This window comes from Condylostylus longicornis, unplaced genomic scaffold, assembly GCF_029603195.1.
Source record: "Condylostylus longicornis isolate FDR11 unplaced genomic scaffold, ASM2960319v2 ptg000027l, whole genome shotgun sequence".
NCBI classification, from domain to species: Eukaryota; Metazoa; Arthropoda; class Insecta; order Diptera; family Dolichopodidae; genus Condylostylus; species Condylostylus longicornis.
Window position 1 is genome coordinate 1,437,177 of NW_026577996.1, and position 11,881 is coordinate 1,449,057.

The following is an 11,881-nucleotide window of genomic DNA, read 5'->3' on the forward strand; positions in this document are numbered from 1 at the left end:
AAGTGTTATGTGCAATATTATACACATCAAAGCTAATTTTTTATTTTTAGGAAATAAACGCGTGTTAAATAATTTAGTATAAAATTGCATATTATCAGGAGAAATTTTATGCTATGTCCTTTTGATAGGTTAAAACTTTAGTAGTGCGTTAGGCTGAGAATTGTTTAATAAATACTCGTTAAATGTAAGAATTACTTTTAAAATCTGTTGATTGAAATTCTCTTCCATAATAAAGCTTTTTTTAAATCTACTTATTAAAGACAGATCGAACTTGTTGCAATCGACCTCAATAATCAAACCGTAAAACTACCAAAATAATTTGCCTTAAGCGATTTGATGTTATAATGACTAAACCCCTGCTAGACTTATCCTCAATGTTAGAAGACTTAATTTTCATACATACATTTTCATGTATACAAGGTTTGAAGATTCCCTGTATAAAATCTTCAAACCTTGTGTACTTAGCAAAATTATTTAAAGTCAAAAAACAATACACTTAAGAAATTAAAAACTCTTTAGTTCACAGTTTAGTTCAGCTGTCCTATTACAGTCTACTCTTATTAAATACGAATAATGTTCAAAAATATTTTTAAATTTACGCAAGGGTAATAGACACAAAATTCATATCAAGCATTGAGTAAAGTGAAGCTTTTGCAAGAATTAAAATAAATTAAATAATAAATTAAATCACATTCTTTTAAACATAAACAATTTTATTTCCATATCAAAATCTTCATACATCTATGTATTATGTATGTACATATTTCAATTAAAATTATTGTAGCCTAATATTTTAAAAATATTCTTTGGACAAACAATTTAATACATTTCTTTGTGATTTTAATTCTATATTATTTACTTAAGTTTTATGAAATACGTGATTTATAATCAATATATAAAAAAATTAGAAATAATTATCTATTTAAAATTAATATTAATCTAATTTAAAATCAAGTTAAAGAAAAAAATAAACACTTAAATTACGATTTTAAAGTTATAGTGCATCAATTTCTAGGAACCAGAACTCCGGACTAGAGAATGTCTCTTTGTATTCATCACGTTTAAAAAAAAAGATTATTGTTCTTTGATTGAATTTGATCGTATTCTCTTAACTAATGTGATCTTTCTATATTACAGCAAGTATACATGTTTATTACTTCTTAAATAGATATGCGGAAACATTTTCATACGTAGCAAAAGTGATCATACATGCAGGAACAACACGAGTTAAATTTGGTTTAAGTCCTTTATAAAATCCACGTCCGCCTTCATATCTGAAATAAAATGAAAAAACAAAATGCGACACTATTAATAGAATTCATCCAAAATAAATTGCGCTTACCTTAAGTTTTGTAACGAATTTTTATTCTAATTTTATATAGATAGAAAATTGAATCGATATATTTCATAGCAAAAAGATTCTTCCCACAAAAAATATACAAGCATTTTTGTTTTTTATATATATTTTTTTTGAGGATTTTACTGAAAAATCACATTCTCACTAATTTTACAATATAAATTTAATTCATTTGAATTTTTTTGTAATGATTAGTTATATACAACACTTAAACTGTTGTTTGCATTCGATAAATTTCTTCCATTGTTTCTTTATCATGTGTTTTCAACTTGGGCATACTACTTAAGTTATCGTAAGCCAAGGAAAATGATGAAAACAATAAACTTCTTTATTTTCTTTTATATTTTATGAATTCCATAATTGAAAAATTCGCCATATGTTGAACTTATGCTGATGAAGGTATAAACTCTATTTAATTCATACTTTGTTACAAATTATTTAAAAGTAAAAGAAAACATTTTCAATTTAAGTATTTATTTAAAATGAATAATAAATCACAAATCAAATTTTAAACAAAAATATTTTCTAAAATAGGTCGTATTATATAATATGAAAATATTTTCTTGAACTTAACAATTTGTAACATTTTTAAAATGAAAAAAAAAATCAATTTTATCATCCGTTAATTCAATATTATCTTTTTCATAACTTGTATTATTTATAAATAATTAATTTAAGTACTTAAAAATTATATCTTTTTGTAGTGTACAGTTGAATAACATACATTTTAAAAATATTTTATTAGTACATGCAATTATAAATTAAAATTTCTTTAAATATACATTTATATTATTTGTGAAGATCTCAATGTTTTTTTTCTTTTTTTGTTCCTCCATAGTCTTAATTACAAATCTAAAATTTATTTGTTTCTATTTCCAATTTTACAAATTTGAGACCTTTAAAGCTCTTCTTATTTAAAAATTTAGTGATTGAAAATTTTTTTTCATGTTTTTTCTTTTTAATTATTTTTATATTATACATATATTGGTGATTTTAAATCATTAGCGGTATATCTTTTATTGAAAAGAATCTGTTTGCTAAGTAAGTTTAAGTATAATAAGTAAAATATAAAAATTAAAATTCATTTCAACTAACATAAAACTAATATTTATAAATAAAGGGATAAAAAAATTAAATAAATTAAATTTTGAATTTCTATTTGTCTTTGTCTTGTTCTTAAAAGGATTCTTGTTGCGGGGATTTGAATGATTTTTCTACTTAATGCTATCGCATATATAATATGGAAACTATATAACAATTTGTTAAATAAAATCATATTTTCTTTTTTTGAGAGAGAGAGATTATAGATTAACTTATATTTATTCGTGCATTTTTTAATCATTAACTAAATTTAAATTTTTTTGTTAGCCAGGCCAAGTTAGTTGTAAAAAGAAAATATACAATGCATTTAAACTAAACATTTTCTAGTTAAACATAGTTAAAAGGTCTTCTAGTTAAAAGGCTTTTGATTAGGAATTTCGCTATGCTATAAGCTATTTTTGGAAATCATACTTTGTGTCAAGAAACGTAGACTAAAAACCCTCTATAATTTTAGACTATCAAATTAATTCAGTATTTTTATATTGAAATACGTACAAAAATAATTATTGCTTATAATATAATTAAAAAAAATTTGGTTTATAAAATCTTATGCGAAAATCATATTAGACCAATTTAAACTATTTATGTTATGCCTGGCAATTTCATTAGATTTTTAAATATTATTGTCTTTTTACATCAGTTTTTACTTTACTTGTATGTTGCCATAATTGATAATAAAAAAAAATTTTTATGAAAATATAGCTAATTCAAAATTAAATTAAAAAAATAAAGGTAAATATGTATGTATATACAAGAACATATATGAATTAATAATTGACATTCATGAATAAAATAATTTCTATATACATATTTTATTTAATGTAATTAAAATTTTAATATTATGTAAATTTTGTCTTTTCAATGAGATTTCAATTTTTAGTTTAGAAAAACTGATAATTTGAATTTTTATTGTTTAAACATATTTTTTGTTTATACTTTGCAATTCACACATAATTACATAATGATGACGGGTTCTGATCTTCTAAAAAATGAATATATCGGAAAATTTTACGTTTTTACTGAAACTGAATCTTTTTATCACAATTTTTTATAGTAATTTTTCTTTATAATCGTTTATTATTCCCTCTCTTTTTATTTACATACCAAATTTTTAAGTAAATATATTTTTTCAAATGTAGCGCAAAAATATTCAATCTTTATTTATCAGCTACATGTTCAATAATATTTAATAAGTTATTTTTGGATTTCATTAGGCATATTAATAAATTGCAATAATTGTTGTGCTAATAGGTCAAGTGAATGATAATTATTAAGTTCGTTTTAACAAAATTATCATAAAGCTTATTATAAAATATTAAGTTTCTTATTTACATACATATTAACATCAAAAGAAATTTTGTTATAATTTCAAATATCAATAGAAATTTATATTTTATATCTTATTTATGTAGAAAAATTTTGATTCCGTGTGACAATCAATATTAATTAATTTAGGGTAACTAAAAGCTGCGCTAACCTTTAGGAAAATCCAATTGATTTTAAAATTGTCTTAAAGTTACTTCATCAGAAAAATTGTATGTATTTTTCCAATTCAAATTAGTAGAAAATAAGAGTTTAATAGATAATTGAATTTAATTTTCTACATGCTCTTAATGATATCAAAAATTCGAATTAAAGTGCTACTAATATGACTTTCTAAGTTTTTCCTTTAATCGAATTTGCATAAATGTGAATCTATTCTTAACATAATTCATTCGTTCTCAATATAAAATAACTCCCAATCTTCATGCAAAAAAAAAAAAAAATTCACAAAAAAAAAATAAATATCTTCTTCATGTTTTATGATCGGTTCTGTTGCTTAAAAATATTATACAGCTATAAATATTTGTGAAACGTTACATGTTTCATGTACACATACGTATTATATTTAAATATATTATGTATGCATTCCATATAGCTAATTTCATTTCTACATAAACAATATTGACATATTTATACATTTATATCTTAGATAACATCTGTACATTTATATAATTATAAAATATTGTAATGTAATATATTATAATTAAAACATGTGATAAACATTATAATTGTACTTTGCTATACATATATATATATATATATATATATACATATGCATATACATATTTGTATTCATAAAAACTAATAAAATCTACATACATATATATATATATACACATAATCACATCATGTATGCTTATATTCTTTCTATTTATGTTTTCATATTTAATTAGTTAACTTCTCCCAAATTAGCATAACAAGACAAATATTTGGTGTAACATGAACTAGATATGGTACTAGACCCTTATAAAAACCAGGCATACGTTCATACCTCCAAGTTTGCTTAATGCAATCCCAAGTTCCTTTATAATTATGATGGTGATCTTGCAAACGCGCACGTATTACTTGATAAGGATAAGTTGCTGCTGCTGCAATTAATTTTGAAATTGCTGCGAAAATTAAATACTCTGAAGTTGCCTAAAAATTACAAATATTTAATTAGCAATATTTATTATTTCAAAAAAAATAACTTAGTTAAATAGTCTTTATCAAATAAGATTCAATAAACTTTTCTATAATAATTTAATTAGAAAAAAAAATATTTAATTATATTTGCTCAAAATGTTTACATCTTCTTTAATTTTTTAATTATCGTGACCCGAAAGTTCAATATTAATATCACAATAATTCTTATCATGGAAACATGACGTCAAAACTTTTTGGCGATAATGTTAATGACGCTTTCAATTGACTTTTATCAACTATAATGTTTTTTCTAAATATATAATATTAGATTATGTAATTTAGAGGCTCGTCTTAAAGTTTCAAATAACTTTAGATCATGGATATAATTTTAGAATACAAATAAATTATAAAAATAAACTACAATCATTCTTCATTATCTTAACTATTTAAACAAATAAGCCAATATCTACAATATTTCGCAGAAAAGTACAAATATCATAGAAAAACAAAATCAAAAATTATGAATATTGAAGTAAACATTAAAGCAAAATATTTATTTATTTAATTTTTTATTTATTTAAAAATTTTATTATATTTTTATTGTAAGTATTGCTTAGTTGCAGTTTAACTTACCAACTTAGTATCAATTGGCAATTTTCTATAATTATTATAGTAATTTTTCATTTCTTCATATGTCATAAATTGTAGCGCACCATGCGAAACACCAAACATTCCAGGTACAAAACCCTTAGTTGAAAAAAAAATAAAGTAAAAAGCATTTCAAAAAAACAAATATATCAAAGTTTTTGAATAAATATTACTCTATACAATCCTCTGACACCTTCTTGCTTATAAATTTTTTTTAAAGCATCAATCATTCCTCTATATCGCATTGAAGCAGCCATATTACTCTCACTCTCATATTGTAAACATAATCGTGTTTTCACAACCCAAATTGGATTTGTCATCATTAGAGTTAGGACACCAGCTTGTGATGCAGCTAACATATGCAATGCTGGTCCAAGTGGAGTAGTTGCATTGCCACCCTGAATCCATGTTTTTATTGTGTTATAACTAAAAATTAAACAAAGCCATGCATTTATTTTCTTTGTAAGTTTTTTTTCGAATTATTATTTATATACTAACAACATAAAATAAAATCCCCACGCACTTCCAGAACCCCAAACATTCGGTGTTACACCTTTATACAACCCTTTTAAGCCTTCCTGACGAAAAATCGTTGTAAATGCGCTTCCTAAGCCTCGATATTGTGGAATTGTAGTTGTTCTGCCATCATTTACTACAAATATAAAGAAAGAGTGTACATGAATGATAATTCAAAGTTTATTTGAATTGAATCAAAGAATAAAAAATACATAATAAAGATTAATTATTAATACTGCTACAAATATTTTTAAATTCTATGTTATTTAAATAAATATTACTATTTTTATTTTACACAGAATAAGTAAAATAAACAAAATTCCTAAAAATAACATTTTATAAATATTTACAAACCAGAATATAATCATATACATACATAAAAGTGAAGAAGAAAGAGGATGTTTTTTGCAAGTTAAATAGGAAATTTTACCACAATGCTTAATTAATTAATATTTATTACATCTAGAAAATTGAATATTAAAAATATTTTAAAACAAAATTTAAATGCAAGGAGACTTATGAAGCAATCTGATTGAATTAAAATCTGATAATATGATTTTAATATGAACTAATTGAATATGATGTAAGTTTTATTAATAAGTATAGATGATGATGACTCAAATTTCAAATGAAACTATGTTTGTAAGTTAAAGACATACATTTTACCTACATATGGTTTAAAAGACTATAAATAAAAAACCAAAATGTATCAACATCGAAAGTACCTACCTACATCAAAATTTAATCATATCCCACAGGCACATATGCAAAGAAAAGAAAATCTAATAACCAACTTAAAACTAAATGCGTCATTTCAACGTCAGAATTTACAAAAAGAAAACGTAAATAACAACAAAATACTAAATTTAATATACTAATTTTAATTTGAATATACTTATATTTTTTTTGGAAATATGCAAACTAACATAAATTTGTTGGTATTTTAATGGGATGCCGTCAATTTTTTTTTTTGTTTTTTAATTTAATAAAACCCGTGAATAGAAAATTTTTTGAAGATTTTAATTAAGTATATTTTTGATTCTTTTATATTAATTAAAATATAGGTATGCATATATAAAGTATATATATATAAATAATATGCATATAATATACATACTTAATTATAAAAATTTAAATTATGACCTTGAACTTTAAACATGTAATGATCAGGTGATGATAAGAAATAAAATTTACAAAAATATTTTTGGTTTTCAATTGAAATATTTAAATGCAGTAATTAATAATAATATAAATGTAATATTCAAACTTAATAAAATAATAATTATTTATTGGTGTTAGATATTTGTAATAAAAAAAATTTGCTTGCACGCAAACTTCTATTATCTACAACATTATAGCTCAGAATTTACGGTATCATATAAGTATGTATACACATATTAAATAAATTTCAAAGAAGTACGTATGTTTCCTCTATAAAATTATAGATAAACACTCTATATTTAGACAAATAGACAAATTCAATCGAAATCGGACCACAACAATATTAGAAATGGGAATCATGCGATAAAATGTATAAGAAATATTTTTTAAATAATTCTTTTATTTACTAAAATTATTTATTTTATGCCTTAAAATAATTATTATTAGAAGTAACTGTAATAGTTTCAGTTCCTAATTCCTATCCAAATTTCTAATTTAACATATACGCTGGAAGTTTTTTTTGTTACTTTGATAAGCTTATATAATACCTAAACAATTTTAAGCTTCATCATGATAATGCTTTATCAAAGTGGTTTTTTTTTGAGAATAAAAACATTTTTTATACAAAAGCTTTAATAGTTAATTTTAGCTAATCACTTTTATTAGTAAGTGAGCATGCAAAAAAGAATTTTGTTTAAAAAAATTTTAAAGATCTGTTTTTATTTTTCTATGTATAAAAATAATATTTTTCAACAAGTTTAGTTGTCTGATCTTGGACTATAATGAAATATATTTTAAATATAAAATAGAAAGAGTTGGTTTAATGGGCCAAGGCAATGATTAGTGTGTTGCTCTCTATTTTTTACTCAATGCGTAAATAACATTATGAAGTTAAAGCATAAGTTGTAAATTTTCTTTTGTAAGGATCTCCTTTATTACCAATAAACTCCTTGTGTTTAATATTCTAACTTCTATGTGCTTAATATGCATTTATAGTTATCCAAGTTTATGATTTCAATATTCGTGTCTTATGATGTATTAAATAAATTTGTTTATAATTGCATATTCAAGTTTGTTTATAGAAATATTTTCCTTACATTTTTTATTTGCTTTCATTCAATGTAATTTTATTGCATTTTATACTTAAGCCAATAGCTACGTATATCTACATATATTAATTCCAACATAAATAAAACTTGCTCTTTGTTTGTAAATATTTACATGGATAGAAAATTATCGGCTACACAATAATATAATGGAAAAATACCAGAAAATTTAATCAAACTAAACACTTAGTTTAGTGCAAGTTTTAAAATCAAATTCCGTTTATAAATTATATTTATTGAATTGAGGCCAGTAATGATAAAACAAAGAAATATGTAGGTAGGTATGTAAGTATGAATCTATAAAAGAGAACTTTCAAAATTATATAGTTGAATGGTTTGGTAATTTTATATGACCTTAATCTAAAAAAAAAAATGTTAGAAAGAAAAATCAATTTCTAAATAAACTAATAAGGTAGGTGAATTATGTGTGTAATATTCCAAGAATTTATTTTTTTTTTTATTATTACTTACCAGCAAAACGTATTTTTATTAAATCTAATGGATGTAAAATTAATGTTGAGGCAACACCACCCGAAATGCCAGCAATTAAATGCTCATATTTAACATGTGCTAAAACATTAAACTTTTTATTTTTATTGCCATTATTTTTTGTTGAACCAGCAACAGCTGACGGAGATGATGACGGTGGTGATGATGACGATGATATTCCAGTACCTGTACTTGATGTTTGAATAGGTGTAGTTGTAGATGTAGTTGATGTTGCTGCTGTTGTTGTTGCAACTACTGTAGCAGCAGCGGCGGTAACAACATTAGCTTTTGATCCATTGGAATTAACTTTATGATTCATTGATGATGCCATTTAATTTTTTTTTTTGCTTGATATAAGTATTTTTTTGAAACTAGTTTTATTGTGCCTTTAATAGAGGTCTTGTAAAAATTGTTGCGAATTGTTTTTTTGGTTTTTTGTTTTTATTTTATACTTTTAACCTTTGTTCTAAAATAATTTTTTTTTTTTGTATAATTGAACACAATGCAGAAATATTTTATGGAAGTGTCTGTGTTCAACTCGTTTTCATTTAATATTTCGTTTTTTGGTTTTTATGTTTTACTTTTATAAAATGCTAGGGATTTTTTCTTTTTCTGGTCTAGGACTACAATTTACTAAAAATACTCATTGAATTTTTTCATTATATCTCTTTAAAATTTATTCTATAAAATTTAACACTATAAAATTTTTATTGAATCAAATGAATTCTTTATTTGCTGCAAAAACAAATTTTAGGGAAATATTATTCCAACTTTTATTTAATTTAATTCTAAAATTCGTTTGACATGTAGTTCTAGTTTTAAACATTTTAAAATTTTTATTTAATTTTTCGCTTTATTTGCTTGAATTTTTAAATCAAATATTTTTTTCTATAAAAAACAACAAGTCCTTTCTTTTTTCTTTTTTGCTTTTTCTTTTACTTATCAGTAAATTTTATAAAATTCTTATGTAATTTTTTTGATTAGTGAACAAAATAAATCAAAGATTTGCGGCACTATAATTACTTTAAAACTTTTATTAAATTAAAATTAAATCACAAAACGATTGAATTTGAAAACTCAATTTTTTTTACTTTATTTTTATATTCAATAAAACTTGAAACAGAAAGAAACACATTTATTTTATGATTTTCTGATGAAATACTTTGGTGTCAGCCAAGTCAACTTTCCCAAACGAAAGAAAAACTAGAAATGAAAATGACATTTGGAAATTTTGGGAAAGAAATAATGAATTTCTTTCTATTCTTATGACGTTTGCCCCCTTTGCCAGTAGCTGTGTTTATACTGGTGCTATTCAAATTTTCAAATACGCATTTGACAATTTGTCAAGAAAGTTTATACCAGTACAAAAGCAGGTTCTTGTAACTTAAATAGAGCAAAATATTTACTATCGAGATTAAATATTTTATCGAAAAAAAATCTATACGTAGTTCAGTTTATAAATTTTAACAGAATATTCTTATAGAAATGGCAATTTATATGTCAACTTCACTTATGCAGATATACATATTTTACAAATGCTCTTACAAATATGGTTTTTATATCCAACTGGCAAGCACATTAAAAATTCTGTTGAAACACTTTAAAATTATTAAAGAACGAGCATATTTGTCGCACAATAGTAAATTTTTAATATGAAAAACGTACCGTCAAGTGACAAATTGATAAAAATATTTCACTATTTTATTATTTTTTTAGTTGTTATCAGTACATTCGAAATGTACTAAACATTGTGCAAAAGAATATTGTGAATCGGAAATGCTTTTAGTTTGGCAGTTCACCACCACCATCAGTTTCTAATGTCAATAGAATATCTTTTGATATATAGATGTCGCTTCAATATTGAAAATTGAAAGAGGTTAACTGTTAATCATTTTTAAAAATTTTATAGGTAAGAGTACAGTTTTTATTCTCTCAAATTTGGGTTATTCTTAATTTTCGCATTCAATAACTGGGCTCCTGTGATAGCTGACCATATCAAAAAAATGCTGTAATAATATTAAATATTTGTTATAAAATTATAACATAAATAGCAACTTCAAAATTTTAAAAATAAATTTATTATTTTATCATATTTACAATTTTTCGTATTTTTGTTTATTGATATACATAACTACTTATATATATTCATACGTATTACACATTTATAGATGAATATTTCAAAATATCATTTTGAAAACATTTAACTGATCTTTTAATTCATGTTTTTAAAATTTTATAGTGAAGAAAAAGAACTTTAAAAAAATAAATTTTGAGTACTTTAAATAAAAGCTTTTAATTCACGTTCGAGGAAACGCAATATGGAAAATATCATGAACAATTTTAGAAATACGTACTTTATATGCAATTCCTTTTAATTTATATTTAGTTAATAAAGAATCGATTTTGTAGAATGAAAATGTTATATTGAAAAGGAATTTTGTATTGTGTTTAATTTTAGGGTACAATTTGAATTTCACAGTAAAATAATGTGCCGTAGCAAATAAGGTATTCTGTAGGCACAATATGTATTGATTACTCGACCCACTAACTTCAAGCCGTGATTGATATTTTTAAAGTCGAAACATATTTGTAGCCAAATTTATTTTTAATTTTCAACTTCCATTATTTTAAAAATTTTTTGATTTATAATTAAAATTTACAATGCTGTTTTTTAACTTATTTTAACTAAAGTATTTATAATGAATATTTATATTTTATCTACATGTTAATATTAACTTATTTTTAGTTTAATAGTAAATTTAAAATTTTCTAGCTAGTTAAAGCAGTATTACTTAATAATATACCAATTATTACTTTTTTATGCTAAATATAATTTTTATAAAACATAAGATTTACATATATTTAGGTTTAAAATCAGATAAAGCTAGAAGCGTGCTCAAATCTTATATTCAAAGTTTGATTTAACTGCTAAATTCTAATAGTAATAGTAAAAATAAACTTTTCAACAACATTTTCTTTTTATAAAAATTATTTTACAATTAGAAATAAACAAAAATTTTCTTCTTCAAATGTACATACACAAAAAGTGCCCTTA

At 22.7% G+C, this 11,881-nt stretch overlaps 1 protein-coding gene across 1 annotated transcript; it reads right to left on the reverse strand.

The window, feature by feature from the left end:
* Nucleotides 1–719: 719 nt before the first annotated feature.
* On the reverse strand, nucleotides 720–10,009 carry LOC129607412 (mitochondrial folate transporter/carrier). Its single transcript, XM_055518428.1, has 6 exons — nucleotides 8,809–10,009; nucleotides 6,053–6,206; nucleotides 5,728–5,980; nucleotides 5,540–5,653; nucleotides 4,773–4,918; nucleotides 720–1,274 (listed from the first exon to the last, which is right to left on the reverse strand). Exons 1-6 carry the CDS (start codon nucleotides 9,155–9,157, stop codon nucleotides 1,154–1,156), a joined length of 1,137 nt encoding a protein of 378 aa, XP_055374403.1. The 5' UTR covers nucleotides 9,158–10,009; the 3' UTR covers nucleotides 720–1,153.
* Between the last annotated feature and the right edge of the window lie 1,872 nt (nucleotides 10,010–11,881).

What these genes read in the sequence shown, in the direction of transcription:
- LOC129607412 (XM_055518428.1), bottom strand. Translation starts at nt 9,157, where the DNA reads ATGGCATCATCAATGAATCATAAAGTTAATTCCAATGGATCAAAAGCT. An exon ending in AATAAAAATACGTTTTGCTG is followed by an intron (nt 6,207 to 8,808) that starts GTAAGTAATAAT and finishes TTATATTTGTAG; the next exon opens with TAAATGATGGCAGAACAACT. An exon ending in GTGTCAGAGGATTGTATAGA is followed by an intron (nt 5,654 to 5,727) that starts GTAATATTTATT and finishes TTTTCAACTAAG; the next exon opens with GGTTTTGTACCTGGAATGTT.